Below are 21,885 nucleotides of genomic sequence, written 5' to 3' on the forward strand. Positions count from 1 at the left end.
TATATATACCAGTAAAATTTTTGCAGCACTGAATCCAAAAATGACATCCATTTTTCCCAATCAGGTCATCATTTTATTCCAATTTGATTTAGAAAAATCTGATCTTCTGACTAAATTGATGACATTTTTGTGACATCATCAGTTCATTTCTGTTAATATTTCTTATCCAAAAAAGGTTTTAGGAAAAAAAAACTTGTTCTCTAACAGAGTGTATTAATTAAACGCTACCAACTTATATTTCTGCAAATTGAATAATAAACACTGCTAAGGGTAGGTACATGTGAATTGAACATTCTGTCTTCATCGTGTAAAATTCTCAGGAAACCGACCCAGATGTGAGAACAAGTCCTGCATTTTGATGCTCATGTTGCTTCATAGTTCAGAAAGTTGACCTGAGCAAGTTGCAAGTTGAGCAAAACCAATGTGATTTTTGGATTCAGCTCATCAACATGACCTTTAAATAGTTGGAAAAACCCCTGATAATTTTTTGGCTGTTGACCAGTGTAGTGGCTAATATTCCTCATAGAGAATATCCAATTTGTGCTCACCACACATCAAGCATATGTGCTATTCTCTCTGTATCTGAGAGAGAATTTACTTGTTCAAACCAGTATTTGTTGTTCTTCTTCAGCTACTTTATTATTTTTCCATTTTTAACTGTGGCAACTCTTTAAATATAAGCATGAAAGCAAATATTTATTCTGCAGTTCTGTTTAGTTCATCCTTGTTGAACTCATTTTTGACGTGTGTCTGTCTTGCAGGTGAACGGTGTGCGTGTGGCTCTCCCTCACTCCCCCTCTCCTCTCATGTCAATCAGTCTTGCCGGTCAGTACGTCACCTTGGAGACGACCTTTGGTCTCCGGGTTCGTTGGGATGGAAATCATTATGCCCAGATCTCAGTTCCTAGGTTGGTATAAATGTATTTCGTAAATTATATTTAAAGTGTCTTTAACTTTCTCTCCCACAGTGTTGACCTGCTCATAACTTAGCGGCTGTTTCAATACTTCTCTGAAATAGACCAGGAGTTGAAGCAACCCTGGATCAAATCTTGCTTATCCATATATATTTCATTAAAGATTGTATGGCTCATGTTCATCAGGACTCCTCTTTTCCCTTTGTGTTCATCCAGCTCCTACTATGACCAGATGTGTGGTCTATGTGGCGACTACGATGGGAACCCAAACAATGACTTCACTAAACCAGACGGCTCCCTGGTAGACAACGTCAATGACTTTGGAAACAGCTGGCAGACGAAAGAGGACGAGGATGAGAGGTGAGTTTATTAACATTCAACTGATAAATTTATCTCATAATCATAATGTACTGATAATGCCATGTGCGCATTGTAAAAAAAACATGAAATAAAAACATTAAAATAAATTCTATTTGGCGATTTAAATTTGTTTCTCAACAGCCTCTTCCTGCTCTAACATACTGTAAAGTATATAACATGTTGTTTCCATTAAATCCATGCTGATTTTGATGGCTGCTGTTTGTGTAGATGCACTCAAGGCTCGAAGCCGGAACCAGACTGCGACCCCAGCCTGGAGGAGGAGTTGGTGAAACCAGACAAATGTGGCAAAATAGAAGATCCTACTGGACCCTTCAGGTGAGCCACAACATTAAGAACTTTTTTTTAAACAGTGATTCAACAGGACAGCTGTACTTTGAGCTGTACAGAGAACACTGAGGATCCTGTTAGCGTTTATCTTGAACTCTTTGGTGTGTATCTTTTACCAGATCTTTATATCAGTGGGAACTCCCTTTCCTCAGCCGCGTCAGCAGCTTTCTGTCCGGTTTTGATGCTTTTATTGCATGTTGCAGATACAGGGGAAATTATATGATGGCAATAATCCTGTGATGGTTTTATGTGCATGCAGTTATGTGATATTTTTATGCTTGGCTTTGCAACAGCTGAACCTTTAAAACTGCACTGATTGGATGTTTTGTTTTGGAATGGTATCCAAGGCTACTGAAGACTAAAAACCCCCAATAAAGCATTTATTGCACTGAGGAAGACATTAAGCTGCCTTATCATGCTTCTGATTACATTTATACCTTATTTTGGAACACTGAACATAATGGCTTCACACCTATGCACTCATAGCAGCCACTAGAGGTCACTGCATCCTTCCAAATAAGGTCATCAATCCTGGTATCATCAGAGACAGACACAAGACACAACCACACAACCAGGAGGTGTGCCATGCGCAAAGACACACACGCACACACACGCACACACACACACACACACCCCCACACACACACACACACACACACGCGCGCACACACACACACACACACACATACACACACACACGCACGCACACACACACACCTCATACCTGTGGCCTGGCTGCAGGAACTGACTGAGAGCTAAAAGCAGACAGAATGTTAGCTCTGGGCCTGACCAATCAGAGTATTTGTTTTCTTTTCTGTCATTATGATTTAGGTTTTGAAAAGTCTGAATAATTAAGATTTACATTTTTTTTAAATCCTCCATAATTCCTTTGGAAACTACTTGATTCCAAAGGAACCTATAAAAACACAAAGTTTTTATGGGTTTCTGAAGTAATCAGTGCTCAGCTCTATCTCCGCTCCCCTGTGTTCTCCTGATCTTACAGAGTTCTATTTTAACAGCTTTTTTGGTGACTGTCCTGAAAAATGTCCTTCTTCGATCCTCGATCGTCCCTAAGTGTGTTTCTCTTTTCTTCAGGGACTGCATCGCTGTTGTAGATCCCACGTCGTTCTTCAAAAGTTGTGTTTACGACATGTGCCAGTTCAACGGCCAGCACCATGTGCTGTGTGACCAGCTGCAAGCTTACACTGACGCATGCCAGAGCGCTGGAGCCACGGTGCACCAGTGGAGAACTCCAGACTTCTGCCGTAAGTTTTCCACGAGAGCTGTTGTCTTCTCAGTTCAGCACCAAGGACACAAATCAAATGTTCTGATAAGTGGTTTAGTCTTACTAAATGTATGGACTGTAACTTATGTTACATGTGTTACAGAAAAATGTGTGGAAATATTTCTGATCAGTCACTTTTAGTTGTGGGGTTGTACAAAAGCAGCAAAGGGAACATTTGTGTGTTATCCTAGGTTAACTGATTCCAGATCATTGCAGTGAACTTGTCTGTTTTCATCTAAAAGTCAGTGAGAGTCCTGGCTTGCATGATGCTACCGGAGCTGCAGTTTCCTTCTCTCAGTTCTGCAGCTCAAGTATCAGTACATTATTCAGTAGGGTTTTTTCTTTCCTGGCCGCCGTTGGTGTTCTGCTGTGAGTCAGCCTGAGCTAAAAGAGATGTGAGAAGATAAAGGCGAGAGACTTAACTTGACTTGTTCATTTTAGAGGGTTTAAAAGTGAGCTAGTCTATGGTTAACTCCTCTAACACAAATGTAGCTGTTAGCTATGTTAGCATCCAAAAATGTAAAAATGGTAGGGATGTACAATATTTAATTTTTGGTCAATATCCAATTTGCCAATATACTACTTATCATTTGGCCGATAACTGACACCAATACCAATATTTTTTCCTATACCTACTTACTGAAACTCTGTGGCTTTCTCTACAGTGAAATTAAAATACTGCATTATCTTTGCCAATTTAGCCTGCTACCAAATGCAATTGCTAAAAATGAAGCTGAAAATGATGCAACACTTTCAACTTGCATTATGTTTAATGTCAAATTAATAAACTACTGTTCTATCTCTACTCACTCAGACATAAAGCTAATTTAATCTAGACAAAGGAGTTTCTGTCAGGTATTCTAAGAGCTATATAAACAGAACAGCTTCTCTTCAGGTTGTTAGCCTTAGCGCTTAAGCCTGTGACTGCAGGGCTTAATGCAGGATCAGCTGCAGTGTTGTTTCTGTGCACAAAGCTGGGCTGAGTTTCTGTTTTTAGAGCTTTGTCTGTTCTATCAACGAATGAGAGCGTCACACATCAAACTTCACCTTGAAATAAAAGTATTTTGATACAATATTTTTGTTTTGAGCTTTTTAGTTTCCTTTTATAAGTTCTATAAAGTTCATTCTTTAAGTAAATTGTAATTCAAACTTCATTAAAATGTTTTTTTTAATTTTATTTTAAATAATTTAAGATATTTTTTTTTTATTATGGAGACCAGGCAGTAACCAGGCCTGGTTGAACTACATTTTGTACTTACTGTGGTTATATATGTCTAATGCTATAATTGGTTTCACAATCTGACACATTTACTGTAAGAGTGACAAAATGCAAAGCTAGAAGATGTGTGAGGAGTTGTATTATGGAGATCAAATATTAACTATATTTAAAACAAACATTTTCCAATATCTTGTAAAATGTTTGCTATAGAACAGGTTTGATGTTTCATCATCAAAACATAAGAACTGGGTTGAGGTGGGAATTAAATATTTCTATTAGTGTGATTATTACTTTATCTGGTTTATTATCCACACAACTTATTAATTGTTTTTCTCTTTTTTTGTTTCCTATTTTACCTTTTATCCACCCACCCTTCTATATTCCCTTCTTCCTTTAATTCTGCCTTCCCTTTGTCCACCATTTTGTTTGTCCTCGGTGTGTTTGTCCACGCAGCCCTGGCCTGTCCTCCTAACAGCTCATACTCCCTGTGTGTGAGCTCCTGTCCTGAAACTTGCCTGGGTGTGGCCGGCCCGCCTGGCTGTGAGGACGTGTGTGTGGAGGGCTGTGAGTGTAACCCAGGCTTCATCCTCAGCGATGACAGATGTGTTGCATTTAAAGACTGTGGCTGTGTGGACGCCAGTGGGACGTACTATCCTGTAAGTGAAACCAGTTTTTAACCGATTCACTATGACTTGTTCCTGCTAAGGAGTCTTTGTAAAATAAGACGAGAAGGAAAAGCTAGAAGCTCAAAGCCTCTTTGTGAGAATTGCCGAGAAAGATCCATGTTGGTGCACATAGCACTCATTTTAAGGAGCCTTCTTTCTACATGTCTAAAAATATCAAGATAAAAATCCTTTAAGGAAGCTGTTTTTCACATTGAAGCAGTAGTGAATCAGTATTTATTTGTCCGTATGGTTTCAGGTTGGAGAAGACTGGTACTTGGAGGGTTGTGAGCAGAAGTGTGAGTGTCAGAAAGGAGGTTTGCTCCAATGTTATAACACCAGTTGTAGACCCGGCACTGAGAGCTGCCAGCTGCACAACGGACAGTATGAATGCCGACCTCTGGGTGAGTTAAGAACACTCAAACTGACACACACTTCAACACGCTATTAAATATGAATGTCGTCTGTGGACATGCACACGTGGCTGCAGGGTCCAACGTTCTTTCTGCAAACTTTTTTCATGGATGTTATCTTTTATCAGTCAGGTTGGCTGCACAAGTCTAGATCAAAGCTGGAAATATGTTTGTTTTAAAAAAAGAGGGAAGTTTTTCTTTATGGTAGGTAATTCTGACTGAGGATGATGCATTTTGGCTGAACTCTATTTTTAAAATACAGTTAAAGTTGATGTCATTAAATATGGCTGTACACTAAAATGTTAGCACCACACCACCATCATAACGGGTCACTGGGGAATCAACCAGTGCACAAAATTACTGATGCAACCTTGCATGGACAGAATGAAGCTTAAGCATGTCCATAACTTGAATGTAGTTGGAAGGTGTTTCCCTCATTTCCATTGTTCACAGCACGTAAACAAAAAAAATAACTTTGTAAATAATTTAAAAACATAAAGTGGATATAGACGTTGTAGAGATTAAACGTCGTGAGACCCAGAGAACACAGCCAGGATGGAAACATTGACTGGATTAAAACACACGATGGGCCTGGAGCCCAGTGTCAGCCGAACGCTGGGGAGGCAGAATCATGTGACCTCTTCAGACAGCACAACACATGGAGTTCCTTAGATCACACTGCCTGTTGGGTCACATATTAGCTAACATGTTGCTTTGTGTTGGTGATGAAAGATAAAGAATTAATGTTTGGGCAAATATGGAGTACGCAAAACCACCAGGGATCCAACATGCTGGTACCAGTTAGCTGTTTTCTGCATGCTGGTGGTACTGGGTCTATAATTTATATATTCCAATAAGTCAATAAGTTTGTTTCTGCTCTGTCAAGTCAAAGTAACATAGAATAGCTTGGTTTTCAAGGCTGAGTGTCTGAACACAGCTTGGTTCAAATTCAACCTCTCTTTCTTAGGAAATGGTATCTGTTCAGTGTCTGGAGATCCTCACTACACCACCTTTGATAAGGAAACCCATAATTACATGGGTGCTTGCTCCTACACACTAACCAAGCCCTGCAACGAGTCCTCCGGGTTGCCGTACTTCACCGTGGACACCATCAATGAGCACAGAGGGAGTAACAAGAAGGTCTCCTACGTCCGAGCTGTGGTCGTCAACGTGAAAGACGTGACTTTCATCCTTGGCAAAGGCCGCAAAGTCCAGGTCTGAACCGCAAGTGCAACCACTGGACACTGACAGGATTCACTTTCCTTAACAGTGAATTTCTGTCAAGTGTGAGTAAAAAGCACTGCATTCTGTGCTGATTCACAAATGTGACTTTTCTCTTCAGGTCAACGGGACTTTAGTTGTTCCACCCGTTACCTCCATCAATGGGGTTCAGATCTACCTGAGTGGAAAGTTTGTCGTTCTGGAAACATCGTTTGGGCTGAGGGTTCGGTTTGACGGGAATCACCACGCAGACGTCTCCGTTCCAACTTCGTACAGCGGCCTCCTTTGTGGCATGTGTGGTAAGAAACACATTAGCGAATTATTTTAGCTTTTTCTCAGATGGCAGATGAAGAAAATCTCAAAGTGCATCATTTTGTAAGTAACAAAAATGTTTCTGCTCCTGACAGGAAATTTTAACGGCGAGCCCGAAGACGACAACTTGAAACCAGACAATACAGCAGCTTCTAACACCAACGACCTGGGAGACAGCTGGCAGGTGCCTGACCCACGGCCGGAGTGAGTGATGAGTATTTGACTTTCTGCTCCAGATTTCATTAAACATTAACAAAATAGTTCCCTCATATCATCTGTCTTTGAAGAAGCTGGAATGTCTGCAGCCTGCAGAGAATCTGGTCGTGTCTCCAGAAACATGGAAATCGATCTCCTTCTTTTCTAATGGACGTTTTTGTTTTTTTGCAGCTGCACTAACGGTGGAGGAGAGGAAGACTGTGATGAAGATGTGGAGGAAGAGGCACAGAAGCCCACCAGCTGTGGAATGATCACTGATCCCAATGGTTGGTTCACACACACTAATGTTCACACACCTAAGGTGACTGCCATCAGGTGACAAAACAAAAGTTCAAAATATGCAATATATTGGACTTCATAGGGTTTTACATAATGTGACTTTAATACGCTTTGATATTTCCATCTCTTGAATCAGAAAGGTCTTTGAGATGAAAAACATCTCAAAGAATAATAAAACGATAGCGATCTATTCTGGTTGCTCTGAGAGTCTAACAGGATGGTGAACGTGATGCTCACTGGCTCTCTGTTTCTCATCTCCTCCTCAGGAATCTTTAAGCCATGCCACTCTGTTGTTCCTCCTGAGTCCTTCTTTGAGAACTGTGTGTATGACCTGTGTGCCACCGGCGGCCAGACCGTGGCCCTGTGCCAGGCCATAGAGAGCTACGCTGACATGTGTGCTGCTGCAGGAGTCCCCATCCACTGGAGAGACAACACCTTCTGTCGTAAGTCTGCCTCAGCTTCATAGTCCTCACCACCAGGCCAACTCTTTACACTTATTACTGGTGATTACTGGGACATGATGGGAATAGATGCCACCACATGCTGATGCTTCTACAGTTTATCTCTTGAGTTGCCCTTTGAATATTGAGTGAAGTTATTGGTATGATTGTTCCTATGACTCCTTGTGTCTTGACCAAATTGTTTTTTCAGTGTAAGGGTGGGTCCATGAAGAGGAGAACTATTTCTCATTAAACAAGCCGCTAATATAATCTTCACCAACCAGTACTCTGCTGGTTTTACCATTATGTCTGCCATCTAATTAGATTGCTATAAACCTCGTTCTTTCCACCAGTTTATTGGGCGTGGACCACACATTGTATTTTGCTGTCAGACGTCTGAAGTACTCTGGAACAAGTCTGGCAGTAAAACTTTAAAGGGAACGTATTACGAAAAAAAAACTAAGCCTTTTTGAGATTTGCATCATGTTATAATATTATCCTCATCTAAAACATACCGGGAGTGTTTTTGCCTTGATTCTTTCATGCCTGTTTGCGAAATCCTTTAATCTCCCGTTTCAACCACTAAACGCTTGGTCTCGCCTATTCCCACAACGCTCCTCCTTGAAGCCGTAGTCCAAAGTCGAGCTTCCGCCTCACAGAGCACCCTCTCCCCTCTCAGCTCCTCCAGACTAGCGGCAGCAGCAATTAGCAAACACCTGATGAACTGTACATCTGCTGAGTTCATCATAGGAACTATTTCTAAGTCTAATGCTCCTAATGCTGATTGTAAATGGCATATTGGAGAAGCACTGTTGTGATGACGTGCTGAAAGAGGACAAGCAGCAAAACCAAAGGAAAAACTGTGGAAGCTGTCATATTTATACGTGAATATGAAAAGAGATTTTACATCTTAACAATTTCCTTCAGTTATTTCTTTCAGTCTGTTTGGTGTAGTAAACAGACTGTAGTAGAAATGAAGCCATGAAGCCTGAACCTGTCCTGGCAGCTGTTCAGTTTGTGCAGTTTTTATTCATTCCCTCTTGACTTGTGCCACTTTAATACCGCAGTGTAGCTGAATGAAAGAGAACACCTGTGAGAGGTTCAAATGAGAGCAAGTCACTTTAGTGGTGACCGAATTTATAACTCAGTCTCTTTCAATGCTCTGATATTGCAAATTAGACATGTGTGTGTTTTTGAGCTAAGTTGACGGAGCTTCTGGTTCCAGAGACCATCCTGGTTTTTAAGAGTTGCCTTCTCCGCCTTTCCTCCCCCTGCAGCTCTGAAGTGCCCTGCCGGCAGTCATTATGAGCCGTGTACCTCTGCCTGCCCTCAGCCCAGCTGCCAGGACCCTGCAGGTCCCGGGGGCTCCTGCAAGCACCCCTGTGTGGAGGGCTGTGTGTGTAACGAGGGCCTGGTCCTGAGCGGAGACAAGTGTGTCCCACTCAGTGAGTGTGGATGTACAGATGAAGATGGGAAATACAGACCGGTGGGTATTCATTGCAAGAATAGAAAACCTGTGTGACTCATGGCAGGAGTTGAACGCGTGTGCATGTGTGTGTGTGTGTGTGTTCAGGTTGGAGACACCTGGTTCACTGAGACTGACTGTTCGGAGCGCTGTAAGTGTAACGGGAATCTCAACGTCACCTGTGAGCCGTGGCGGTGCAGCCCGGCGCAGGAGTGCAAGGTGGTGGAGGGAGTTCTGGGCTGTCACTCTACAGGTAACCTGGAAACACACACACATCCCAGGCATCTGTTCCTGCATCCCTCTGCCACTGGTACATCACTTCCTCTTCCTTCCCCAGGTAAAGGAGTGTGTCATGTCGCTGGAGATCCACACTATTACACTTTTGACGGTGTGATGCACACGTTCATGGGTACCTGCACATACACACTGGTGGAGGTGAGGAATAATCAGCTTCCTGATTCATCCCAGCAGTAGAAGACAGGCTGTTCTAGTCTAGACTGACATTAACATTATCAAACTGATTCAGTTCCAAGAATGACAACCATACAGTCTAAAGTCAATTGCTTGGAAGAAAGGCTTTACTTACACTGGGTTACAAATAAATATTTTTTGGAAGTTGTCTATGTTTTAACGGAGTTATGACTATTTTGCTGAATCCAAAAATGATATCCATTCTTCTCAATCAGGTCAAATTTTTATTCTAATTTGACTCAGAGAAATTCGATCTTCTGACTAAATTGATGACATTTTTGTGACATTATCAGTTCATTTCCATTAAAAAAGGCTTTGGGAGAAAAAAATAAATGTTTTCTAACAGAGTATAAATTAAATGTTACAAACTTGGGTTTCTGTAAATTGAATAATAAACACTGATCAGGGTAAGTACATGTGACCTGAACATCACGTCTTCGTTGTAAAATTCTCCGTCTCTCCCTGTCCTGATGGAATCTCTCCTCCTGCTCATCACTCATTGATCAGATTCTCCAGATGTGAGAACAAGTCCTGCATTTTGATGCTCATGTTGCTCCATAGATCAGAAAGTTGACCTGATTGAGCAAAACCAATGTGATTTTAGGATTCAGCTCATCAACATGACCCTAAAACATTTATTATTATATATAATCTGTGGTCTGGTTGAGCAGAGCACCAAAGAAGCCATGATGCTTATTAAACTGAGCTATACAGTTGTAACTTTGTCTGATTTTAAAAAAAAATGTTTTAAATAATATTGATTGGGATGCAGCAGAGTGAACGGCATTTCAGCAGGAAGTATCAGATAAATCTCCCTGATATTGACTCAGGAGTTACTATAGAATTTGAAACGTGTCTATTTGTTGCTTCAGTTGAAAAATACTTTATTAATCCCAATGCTTTTGTGACTCACATGATAAAGCATTATTGTCTGAGGTCATACTTCATTTGGAGACAATCAGACATTTTCATTGTTTGCATTTTGTCCAAATCCTACAGGTGTGCAACAGCAGCATGGTAACTCCCTTCAAAGTGGTGGCTAAAAACGAGGAGCGTGGTCAGCCAGAGGCCTCCTACGTCCGCTACGTCAAAGTCTACCTGCCTCACGACACCGAGGTTGAGCTCCAGAAGGGCCGCAGAGTTCTGGTAATGTCTCAAACTCACTGACATGAGCATGAATGATGTAAAGTCAGCAAAAAAAACAAAAACCATGTCCAACGTCTCATTTCATGGCGTCATGTTTCAGCTGAATGGGCGGCGTGTGCGAACCCCGCTCACCATAGATGAAGCTGGAGCCAAGGTGATAACCAGCGGATCCTACATCCTTCTGGACACAAACTTTGGCCTCCAGGTGAAGTTTGATGGAGTCCATCACCTGGAAGTCACCGTACCTGGAGAATACTTCAACAAGGTAGAGAGAGCATTTGACATGTTTTACTCTGTCATTTGTGAGTGTAGGACGCTCTGTGAAGCTTGGTTTCTGATTTGACCAGGTGTGTGGCATGTGTGGGAACTACAACCACGATAACTCTGATGATAACCTGATGCCTGATAAGAGACCAGCCAAGGACGTGATTGAACTGGGCAACAGCTGGAAATCGGATGGAGACAGTGATCCTGGGTAAGTGTCGACAAAATCTGATTAACTGTAACTATCTGAATGGTGCGTAGCTTTGTTTCAGCAAATATAAAAATACCTAACTGCACTCTAGGATATTTCTGTGTTTGCAATGCAAAAGGGACACTTAGTAAAGTTGAACGAATTTTTTTGTGTGTAGCTGTCAGCCGGACACGCGCCCCGACATCCACCCCGACTGCACCACAGAAGAAGAGAATCTGTATACGGCTCAGTGTGCTGAGGTCATCATGTCTGACCGCTTCAAGCCCTGCCACTCTCTCGTGCCCCCCGAGGCCTTCCTTGGTAACTGCATCTACGACATGTGCGAGTATGACGGCATGCAGGCGACGCTGTGTGACAACGTGGAGGCGTTCGCCCAGGCCTGCCACAGCGCCGGCGTCACCATCAGCTGGAGGAACAACACTTTCTGCCGTAAGTTTCATTCATGCTGATGAGTCACGGTCCAGCTCAGAGGTCACTGCTTTACCCCGTATGCTCCTTTCTCTTCACAGCGCTGCCCTGTCCCACGAACAGCCACTACTCAGACTGCACTCCGCCCTGCCCTCCCACCTGCTCTGACCTCTTCCCCATATTCTGCCACCTTCCTCCAACCACCTGCGTGGAAGGCTGTCAGTGCAACGCCGGATACGTCCTCAGTGATGACAAGTGTGTTGCTCTGGATAAATGTGGCTGTGTGGGCTCGGACGGAGAGTATCATGATGTGAGTTTGACAGCAAACATCAGCCTGGATGTTCAGTAATATAACAGCAGAGTATTTTAGACAGAAAACTATTGTTGTTTCCATGGAATACATTTTGTAGTTTACAGAAACAACGAGGGATTTGAGCACAGAGTTTACACTCTAAATTCTTACGTCAGTTCGCCTCAAAATTGTCTCATGACAATTATCATGCTGACAAATTCAATCCAGTCTATAATGCACTGCAGTGAGATTCAAAGAATCACATAAAAATAAGAAAATGTTCCTGGAACCATGTTTATGTGATATACTGATCAGGAAATTACATTTTGTATGTAGGAGTCGGGAATAGGAGTCAGCCTAGACAAGAAAATGTTATCTGACTGTCTCTTGGGGTACGTGGATAAATATGACTGAGTATCCGTTTTCTTGTGTGCAGGTGGGAGACTCATGGCTGACAGATAAATGTTCTGAGTCGTGTACTTGTAACCTTGGTGGTGGAATCACATGTAAAAGCCACAGCTGTAACTCAAACTCAGTGTGTGCCCTGGACAAAAACGGAGACGTCTACTGCCAGCCCAGCAGTGAGTTTAACACTTAACCATCACACATCCTAGAAACATCAGACATGTGCAGATCAGAGACTCGTTGATTCCTGGCAGAAGGCAATTTAGTTTCTGTTTTTAACCGACTCTTTGCCATCGTCATCCTCTGTAGAGTTTGACCGGTGCAGCATCACTGGAGACCCTCACTACAGGACTTTCGACAGCTTCAAGCATCACTTCCAAGGAGCTAACACCTACATCCTGACTCAGGGCCACAATCTCCTGGACTCCCAGGTTTCCCTGCTTGTGAGAGGAAAGAATATCAGGCGAGGTTTGAGCAAGAGAGTGTCCGTCCTCGATCAGATGTATGTTGACGTCTACGGCGTCAGCGTTCGTTTCCTGCAGAAGAACGTTGTCCTGGTGAGTTCTGGAGGAAAACGTGCATCGGTGCAACCTCTTTTTGTAAAGAAAACAAGTCACTGACTCTTATTTCCTTCAGGTGAACGGAGAGCGTGTCACACCTCCTCTCAGTCCGGTCAGGGGCTTGACAATCACAATGAACTCCAAGGAAGTCCAGCTTTCCACAGACTTTGGACTCACTGTGCGCTTTGATGGCAAAATCCGTGGAGGTAAAGTATCAACCTCACATACTGAGACCTTCCTTCAGCCTACGTATCGATGCCTTCATCCCCATCACTTCCATTTTCACTCTTGGTTCCTTCAGAAATTGAGCTCCCCAGCACATACAGGCACTCTGTCAGAGGACTGTGTGGAAACTATGATGGCATCACAGGAAACGAGTACATGAAACCCGATGGGACAGTGGTCAGGAGTTTGAATGAATTTGGAGAAAGCTGGAGAACCAACGACCGAGAGGCTGGTGGGCTGAAGATCTCTGACGTTCAGAAGGCCGTTCATGTCCACAGGTAGGAGAACTGCTTGTGTTCAAGTTGGTTGATGAGGATTTTACTCCTATGTGAACATTCCTCTTCGTAAATACTAGTGGTGCACCGATGTCCCCTTTTGCTCTGCCATGAGAGAGGCCGAGTGACAGACACACCCAGCAGGTCACGTCTGCATGTGTGTAGTCAGTAGTTGAAACAACACCAGTCGATCCATTGATATCACAACGGGAATCGGCAGGTAAGGTGTTTTAAGGAAGGAGATCATCCTGAAAACTGCAATCGGTGCATTCCTAGTGAATACAAGAAGTCTGGTAACACAGAGACTTGTAAATAATCTCATTTTAAATGACAAATTGATATGAGAACAGGGTTCTGATGGCTATCAGAAAGTTTCGGCTTCATCATTCTGTTGGTTGTTTTAACAGATTGGTCACCCTGCCATCCTGATGTTGGTTCAACATGTTTTATTAATGTCAGTCTGGAAGGGAAACCTGATGAAGAGAAACTGAGCCAGTGTTGTAACTGCTTCACAACGACTCCATCTACTCTTTATTTCATCAGAGATTTTCCACTGAGATACAAAATCTCCTCTTTCAGGGGGTTCTGATCAAGATGCTAACACCAGAACGGCTGCATTTAGTGGCATAATAAACCTTTTGCAGTAGTAGTGGGACATGATGAAAATGTTTAATTGAGTTAACAATGCTAGGCAACATTTTCAATTCAAAATCCTTTTTGCTACTAAATTATTGAATAAATAGACATATGAGCTCAACAACAAATAAATTGACAGTGTTAATCTGTTCTTCAGGTTCTTCAACCATCAAATTGGACCAATGTTCTATTCTATCTGTTCTTCTTTCCAGAGTTTTAGGAACGCCTGATCATTCATGGAACTTTACTAACATCGGAGACGTCTGTGCTGCTGCTACATGTTTAGCATTGAGATGCTATTTTAGGATTGAATAGTTTGACTGATAGAGTAGCTCAAGTTAGCATGACTTGAACACAACAATAATCTTTTCCAGAATCCAGTCAGATTGTTTTGAGAAGCAGACATGAACCCCTGTGGGTCTGTACAAGCAGCTTTGTGGTTTGTGTTTTTTTGAATCTCACCTGTCCGTCAGATTTATGGGCGTACTGGAAACGCATCGATACAAAGGTTCCAACTTAAAACTCAAAAATCTGTGTCATTAATTCATCAAAATTAACATGTTGAAGTCCAGTCCCCACTGCGCATATATCACTGCGTGTTTCATAGACGGCAGATTTTAAAACCTCTAAAAAACAAAAATGTTTCTTTAGTTGTTGCATGTAATGCAGATGGACAGTTTCTTCGACTATCACATCACTCCTAGAAAAATCCAGAATAAAACGGTGTAGTTTACATAATGGGTCAATGCAGGCCTACAGCAAACACACTGAAATGATTCAAGATTTGCCTTAGTCAGTTTTTACCCAGATGAGTGTGCCTGAGCAGTCAGTCACGTTTAACCCAAACCTCTGTCCTTCTCCAGGCGAGAGGTGGAGACAGATCCAGAGTCAGGATTTGAGACGTCTGACTGCTCCACATCTCAACTCAGCGACTACAACAGCGTGAAAAAGTGCGGAGCCCTGTCAGACCCTCAGGGGCCGTTTGTGGCCTGCCATGACATTGTGGAACCCCAACCCTACCAGGAGTGAGTAACCCTGTGGGCACCATGTGGAACCATGTATGAGGAGTTGCTCATGTTCAATGTGTGTGTCTGTCCTTCTAGTGACTGTTTGTTTGACCTGTGTGCTGAGGAGGGCAGCGAGGAGCTGCGCTGTGGCGGCTACGAGGCGTACGCCACCGCCTGTCAGGAGGCTGGAGTTGAACTGGGAGCCTGGAGGCAGAATCTGAACTGCGGTAAGATTAATAATCCACAGACACGAGGAAGAGGAACCTGAGCCCGCCGCCACAAACTCCCTCACAAACCTGACTGTCTGTGTTTGGGTTGCAGCCCTGACTTGTGGTGCCAACAGCTCCTACTCCCAGTGCATGACGGCGTGTCCATCGTCCTGCGGCGACCTGGCAGCACCCTCTGAATGTGACATCACTTCCTGTGTGGAAGGGTGCCAGTGTGCCTCTGGTTTCGTGATGAGCGAGGGGATCTGTGTGCCGTACCCAGAGTGTGGCTGCACCTTCCTCAACAGATACTACCCTGTGAGCCGCCCCCCCCCCTTATCACACCCAGGGTATCCATGTTTGTGCGTCTCTATGGATATTTGCTTAATCTTTTCTCTCTCCATCCTGCAGCTGAAGGAGAAGTTTGTAACTGAAGACTGCTCCCAGTCCTGTGAGTGTACCAGCAGGGGAGCCGTGTGCCAACCCAAGAGCTGCCAGGAGGGTTATGTCTGCACCATCTTCGACTTAAAGCGAGACTGCTTCAAAGGTTTGTTTTCCTTTAGGAGAAACAATTTTAAAAACTGACTGGAGATTTTTAACTTATCTCAAAAAGCTGGTGTCTTATTTGAGAATGTTTGTTAGCTTACTCAAACTTGCACACATGGATTACGATGTGTGCGTAGTTCAGTAGCGGGTTCCGATATGGGCAACCACCCAGGGCGGCATCTTCTCGGGGGGAGGCATGAACTTTAACCCAACATGTCACTGTAAAAATGGCATGTTTTGCTTTAGTTTATCCACTACATGCTTTTCTGGAGCTGGTTTAGCTTGTAGTTTTAATGTAAGGTGTTAAACAGTAAAGACGAGGAAAATGTCTACTTCGGTGCGCTGATAACTTAGCTGATAGTATCACTGCTGCTCTTGTATTAGAAGCTCATCTGTGTTCTTCCTTCATGCAGCAAGTCCCTGCCTCAGTTATCCCTGTCTGAACGGAGGAACATGTGTGGCAGACAACAACAACACATACACATGTACATGTCCAGAAGGCTTCTATGGCGCAATCTGTGAGATGGAGGATACTGATGCTCCAGGAGGTCTGGGTAAGAGCTGCTCAACTTTCTCCTCATGAACTGAGTTAACACTCCAGCACTGAAGCTAATGCAAGGATTCCATTTTGTTTTGAACATGCAGATCAACCAGTGGTTAGCTGTTTATGTCGCTGCTGTTTTTGTTCGGTGCGAGCAGCAGAATGTAATAGTAGGGCGGTTTCTCATTGAAATGTCTTTGTTGTTTCTTACAGCAACCAAGTGGATAATCCTAATTGCAGTCTTGGTCTCGGTTGCCGTCGTTGCCATTGTGATTACTGTTGTGTGTGTGTGCACACGGAAAAACAAGTGAGTCCCAACAGAGTTTCAGTCCAGATACAACAGACTTTTTAGATCACTTGCGTTTTCACAGATTCCCATAAAAACTCCCAGATGTTCTAGAATTACTGTCAGTATGGTAACATGTCCATGCATGTTCATTTAGAGGCTCTGATATGCTGTTTAAAGGGGCAATATTATGTAAAGTCCAGTTTTTTGAGCTTCACATCACATTATAATGTCACAGAATCATGCCTGGGGTGTGACCCTGATTTGTTTATACATGTTTGAGAAATCCTTTCATGGCAACCATTCAGCTGTGCAAAACGCCTGGGTGGACGTCACTCCACCTCCTCAGAGCTGCCTCACAGAGCAGCTCTTCCCCTCAACTCCCCCGCTCAGCTCCTTTAGACTAGCTAGTGGCAATTAGCACACACCTGGTGGAACTGCACATCTGCAGAGCTCATTATACAGTCTAAGGTTGGTAAAACATTGTTAGTTATTAGAGAAGCCATGTTGTGGTGACTTCCTGAAGGCGGAGTTTCAGAAAGAGCAGGAGGTTTTAAAGAGACAGAGGCTCAGCTTCAAGCTGTTAAATTATGAAGTCAAATTTCTTTTAAGTCATGTTTGATATACATAGCATTTTAATAACAAACGGGATTAACATAGCTATTTCAATATGTGCCTGAAGAACACATAATATTGCCCCTTTGAATCTTGCCTTTGTTAAGTTCACTCAGTCAGTTATTTCAAACTAACACAGAACATTTTAAATGAATCACAATTCTATCATTTCTCATGGGGGAAAAAGTCTCATTTCTGCCCTTTCTGTTCGCAGGAAAAGCCTTTCTGATGACGGAAGCATCAGCTTGAAATCAGCAGGTAAAACTTGCTAATCTGATCAAAAGTTAGACTTACACAGCTTTTAAATTCTGAAAAACTGAAATAAAAATTAAAGCCATTTTAAAATCATAAGTGAGAGATTAAAAATGAGAAAATGAAAATGGCCTCTTTTTGAGGTCATTCATTTTGTGGAAAATTTTGGGGTTAATTACAGTTAAGCTTCATGAAACTGCTGATCATTTTGACTTGAATAGAATAGAATAGAATAGAATAGAATAGAATAGAATAGAATAGAATAGAATAGAATAGAATAGAATAGAATAGAATACCTCTGGTTGTGTGAAATGCTTTAAAACAATTGAGTTTTTTAAAATTAAGTAACTGAAAAACTTTCAGAATCTTAAAACAAAATCTAAATGTGTTAAATAATTTTAGAAACTTTTCTGGAAGACACGTTACTGAAGTAGCTCATGCAGCTTCAGCTTTGAATGACTGTGGTTGTTAATGTGTAACTCTGCCCTGCGCTTTGTCTTCCAGGTTATCCATATGAACAGATGGATGATGACAAGAAAGAAAAACGGACCAACATGTGATGATGGTTCACATGTCAACTTCTGCTCTGCTCTTCTTCTTCATGTGACAAACTGACACTTTTTAACTTATATTTTTGAACTAACCTTTTTTTGTGTGAAATGTTAATGTTTCGTTAATGAACTTGTTCTTTTTAAAATGTCTGTAATTTGTGAATAAATATGCCTTTGTTGAAGCACATCCTGAATGTTTTCTGGTTACTAAGCGCCGTCGCTCTTTCTTTGATATTTTCTCTTGTTTTTAGAAATGCCTGAATACGACATACAATACAAGTAGCAAAAAAAAATTCAAACAGTCTGGAGTCTACAGTCTGTCTTAGTAATGTGACAGAAGAAAAATTGCCAGGGCTCAGTAAAGCACTTCTGTGTCTCAGAATAGTCTGCTGTGGTTATTCCATGTTTCACCATTGAAGCTGAAGTGAAACCAGTGTCATAAGTCTCTGCCCACAAACTACAGAGTCCAGAGGTTTCATGTGTTCTGCTAAAGGCTCTTCCTTGGCTTCCTGAGAGGCAGAACCTGAAGCATGGAGGGAGGAAACAGAACCCTTCTGCTTGTTGAGACACTGAACTGAGGCTGAGAGGGAATCTTCACAATTCACTTTTTCCTTTTGAAGTATTATATCCCCTGTTCTTTCCACTACCAGCTAGTTGAGGCACAGAACTGCTTGTCCTGAAGCTGCTTCTGCTAAACGGTTTTTACCTCAGGATTGTCTCTACCTGCTCAGGCTGGGATTGCATCTGCTGACATATTTTCACTAATTATAGTCACTTGAAAGCTCTGAATTGGGTGGATATGGATATATATATATATATATATAAATCCATCTCAACACATATTGTGAGGTATTTACATATAATGTATTTTTATACTCAGTAGAACTGAAAGCCAAATGCAAATCAACTTATTTGCATTTGCCTCCTTTTTTCCTAATAATCAAATAAGACAAACAACATAACAGAAAATTACTGAGTCTACATGAAATGAAATCTGGAAAAATGGCAAATATTATAAACAACTATTCTAATTCAACTATCATGATATGGGAAGAAAATTATCGGTTTATGTTTTGTGCTTGTGAACCACAACCAGGTTCTAACTACAGCAAAAAAATAAAAATTAAAACTAGAGCAAGACACAAAACTGAAGGCATATGACTGAAAACTGTTATGATCTGTATCAGTTTAGACTTTTAGTTTCATTTTTGTTTCTGCTTTCGATCGATCATTTCTTTACCGTTTATTTCCTTATACTTTACCATTTTGGTTAACTCTTTGTGTTCGTTCATTTGTCCTCATTGTTTAAGTTTTGGATTTTTTTCTCTTAGATTAGTTTTATTTCTGTTCACTCTTTATTTTAGGTTCAGGTTTCTTTTCTCCTTTTCATGCTTCCCTGTCTGCCAGCTCTCTTTCCCTCCCAGGTGTTTTCTATCATCTCATCTTTCCTCTGCCTGCTCTCTCTGCTGCATTCACTCACCTCCGATTGGCTCTTCTGCTCATCATTTCTATGCCGCTTGCCCCGTTTACAGCTCCCTCTGTTATGACCTGATGTCTCTGTTGTCCTCTGTTCTAATCCTGCTCTTCCTCACCTGCTTCTTATATATACAAAAGGTTGCTTTTTTACATATTTGTTCAAAATATCACTATGGCAGGACAGATAATTACATGAGACAGATTACACTGGGTTATAAATACATATTTTTTGGAAATTGTCTTTGTTTTTTCAACTGAATTAGGACTATTTTGGACGACTGAATTGAAAAATGACATCCATTTTTCTCAATCAGTTCAGGTTTTTATTCTAATTTGATTCAGAAAAATCTGATCTTCTGACTAAATTGATGACATTTTTGTGACATTATCAGTTCATTTCCGTTATTTCACATCCAAAAAAGGTTTTGTGAACCATAAATAGTTTTCTAACAGAGCATATTAATTAAATGTTACAGTGTAAGTACATGTGAATTGAACATCATCACTCATTGATCAGATTCTCCAGACGTGAGAACAAGTCCTGCATTTTGATGCTCATGTGCTCCATAGTTCAGCAAGTTGACCTGATTGAGTAAAACCAATGTGATTTTTGGGTTTGGCACATCAACATGACCCTAAAACAGTTGAAAAACTCCTGATAATTTTTTTGAGAAAAATCTGCAATAAACTCTCAATTAGCACAAAAAAATTAGGGGATTTGTAGATTTTGAGTGAATTTCCACAATAATTCTCAGGAAACTGGAGGGACTGATTGATATTATTTGGCAGTAAACAGATAAAAACTGCATTGATTTGATTGACAACATGATATTTAAGCACACTTAGTGTTTAATCTAGACTCCAGAGGGCCACATAAAAAGCTATGAAGGGCCGGATTTGACCCACATTCCTTGAGTTTGACACATGAAGAGCAGAGAGATCCTTCATCCTTCTCACCTCACCAGCCCGATCCAAATTGCCCAGACTTGGATTTCTGTAAGCTCAGTCACTTAGAACAAATTCAAAAGTGAGTGGGTGTAGAAGAAGCTCGACCTTTACTCTGCACAGAACAACCACAGTTTGAACTGTACTCTGCTGAGATTCAAAGGCAGAGCTGAAATGTGTGGCGGAGCGAGATGTCATCAGTTAGAAAAAAAAAGAGAAGACAGTCTGACCCAGAGAGCGCCTGGTTTCTTCCACACTGCACCTTTAAAAGTATAATTTAAAACAGCCGTTCTAAAAGGCTGTGAGGAAAAGTCAAGCAGCAAAACGTGATGAGTTGTGTTTCTGTAGCTGGCAGTCTGGGCTGTGTGCAGCTTCTTTGCTGGTTTTGCTGGGTTTCCTGTACATGCCATGCTGCTTTTCTGCACCACAACACAGATGAAACGTTCAATTCTGAAACTGCATCAGCTGTTTATGCGTAACAACTTCCTCTGTGCTGACCACCGAAGCCAAATGTGTTCAGGAAGAACAGTGCACAACATCAACACTCAACCAGCTTAAAAAAAAGAGGAGCTGCCGACTTATTCACACTAAACTTTCTCTACATTTTCTAAACATTTTTAAATTTTTTTTTCTTTTAGAATTTTTTTTTTTTTTTTTTGCTGTTTGTTTTATTCAGTGATAAAGTTTAAGGATTTCTATAAACAAAAAATGAAAAGTTGAAAATCATTGCAGAGAGGATGTTGCTGAGCTGGTAGCTTTGCCGTTTGGGGCAGAGCAGCCGAGCTCTGAGAGGCCGACCCGGTTCAACAGAGCAGAGCAGAGCAGAGCAGAGCAGGGGACAGCTTGAACTCATCACTGGTTGCTCCAGTTGAAATGATTGACTTTTTGTGGCATCTTTGCTGTAAAACACTAAAATAATTTTCTTTGGGAAATACATTTCTCCACAACAGTCTGAATACAAACTAGAAGCTGTAAAGTAATTTATTTGAAATTTTTTCATATAATTTTCTGTGACCTTCAGGTTTATACCGTAATTGTAAGCCGGATACTTTCCATCTTTTATAGCAGACAGTGGAAGAATGAGGTACAGTATTAGAGCTAATATTATCATAGGATACAAGGACAATACAACCAGACCCTGGCAGGCCATCAAGCAGCTCCAATTAGAAACATGAGCTGTGGATTGTTTTTCCTCTCGTGTTACTCAGAAACATTTGAGGCTCAGCAGGACGAAGGTTCATCCTGCTGACCTGACCAGCAGCTTCCACGTTATCCAGCATCGACTGATGAACTAAAACTGACTCCAGTGGCTGTTTTTCCTTAGCTCAGTGTCTCTCTCCGTTACTTACTAACCCTTCTGCCACAATTCGAGAGCACACAATTTCAGTTAATGTCTTTCTTCTCAAAACGTTTAGTGCTCATACTCTGCTGCTC

General features: G+C 41.7%; 1 protein-coding gene across 1 annotated transcript in view; it reads left to right on the forward strand.

The window, feature by feature from the left end:
• Positions 1 to 18,217, forward strand: part of zanl (zonadhesin, like) — a 21,085-nt gene extending 2,868 nt beyond the window's left edge. The window contains exons 7-37 of the mRNA XM_008434970.1: positions 762 to 907; positions 1,130 to 1,273; positions 1,502 to 1,609; positions 2,717 to 2,886; positions 4,579 to 4,781; positions 5,047 to 5,191; positions 6,168 to 6,415; positions 6,543 to 6,720; positions 6,829 to 6,937; positions 7,121 to 7,215; positions 7,495 to 7,671; positions 8,946 to 9,154; positions 9,242 to 9,386; positions 9,471 to 9,568; positions 10,604 to 10,750; positions 10,851 to 11,015; positions 11,098 to 11,225; positions 11,383 to 11,654; positions 11,735 to 11,943; positions 12,362 to 12,506; positions 12,640 to 12,887; positions 12,967 to 13,096; positions 13,192 to 13,393; positions 14,890 to 15,051; positions 15,130 to 15,260; positions 15,355 to 15,557; positions 15,651 to 15,786; positions 16,199 to 16,339; positions 16,540 to 16,633; positions 17,442 to 17,485; positions 17,984 to 18,217. Coding sequence (XP_008433192.1) covers positions 762 to 907; positions 1,130 to 1,273; positions 1,502 to 1,609; positions 2,717 to 2,886; positions 4,579 to 4,781; positions 5,047 to 5,191; positions 6,168 to 6,415; positions 6,543 to 6,720; positions 6,829 to 6,937; positions 7,121 to 7,215; positions 7,495 to 7,671; positions 8,946 to 9,154; positions 9,242 to 9,386; positions 9,471 to 9,568; positions 10,604 to 10,750; positions 10,851 to 11,015; positions 11,098 to 11,225; positions 11,383 to 11,654; positions 11,735 to 11,943; positions 12,362 to 12,506; positions 12,640 to 12,887; positions 12,967 to 13,096; positions 13,192 to 13,393; positions 14,890 to 15,051; positions 15,130 to 15,260; positions 15,355 to 15,557; positions 15,651 to 15,786; positions 16,199 to 16,339; positions 16,540 to 16,633; positions 17,442 to 17,485; positions 17,984 to 18,039 — 4,788 coding nt within the window. The 3' untranslated portion in view covers positions 18,040 to 18,217. The remainder of the gene's footprint in view (positions 1 to 761; positions 908 to 1,129; positions 1,274 to 1,501; positions 1,610 to 2,716; positions 2,887 to 4,578; positions 4,782 to 5,046; positions 5,192 to 6,167; positions 6,416 to 6,542; positions 6,721 to 6,828; positions 6,938 to 7,120; positions 7,216 to 7,494; positions 7,672 to 8,945; positions 9,155 to 9,241; positions 9,387 to 9,470; positions 9,569 to 10,603; positions 10,751 to 10,850; positions 11,016 to 11,097; positions 11,226 to 11,382; positions 11,655 to 11,734; positions 11,944 to 12,361; positions 12,507 to 12,639; positions 12,888 to 12,966; positions 13,097 to 13,191; positions 13,394 to 14,889; positions 15,052 to 15,129; positions 15,261 to 15,354; positions 15,558 to 15,650; positions 15,787 to 16,198; positions 16,340 to 16,539; positions 16,634 to 17,441; positions 17,486 to 17,983) is intronic.
• Positions 18,218 to 21,885: the final 3,668 nt, after the last annotated feature.

Source organism: Poecilia reticulata, linkage group LG18 (assembly GCF_000633615.1).
Source record: "Poecilia reticulata strain Guanapo linkage group LG18, Guppy_female_1.0+MT, whole genome shotgun sequence".
Lineage (NCBI taxonomy): Eukaryota > Metazoa > Chordata > Actinopteri > Cyprinodontiformes > Poeciliidae > Poecilia > Poecilia reticulata.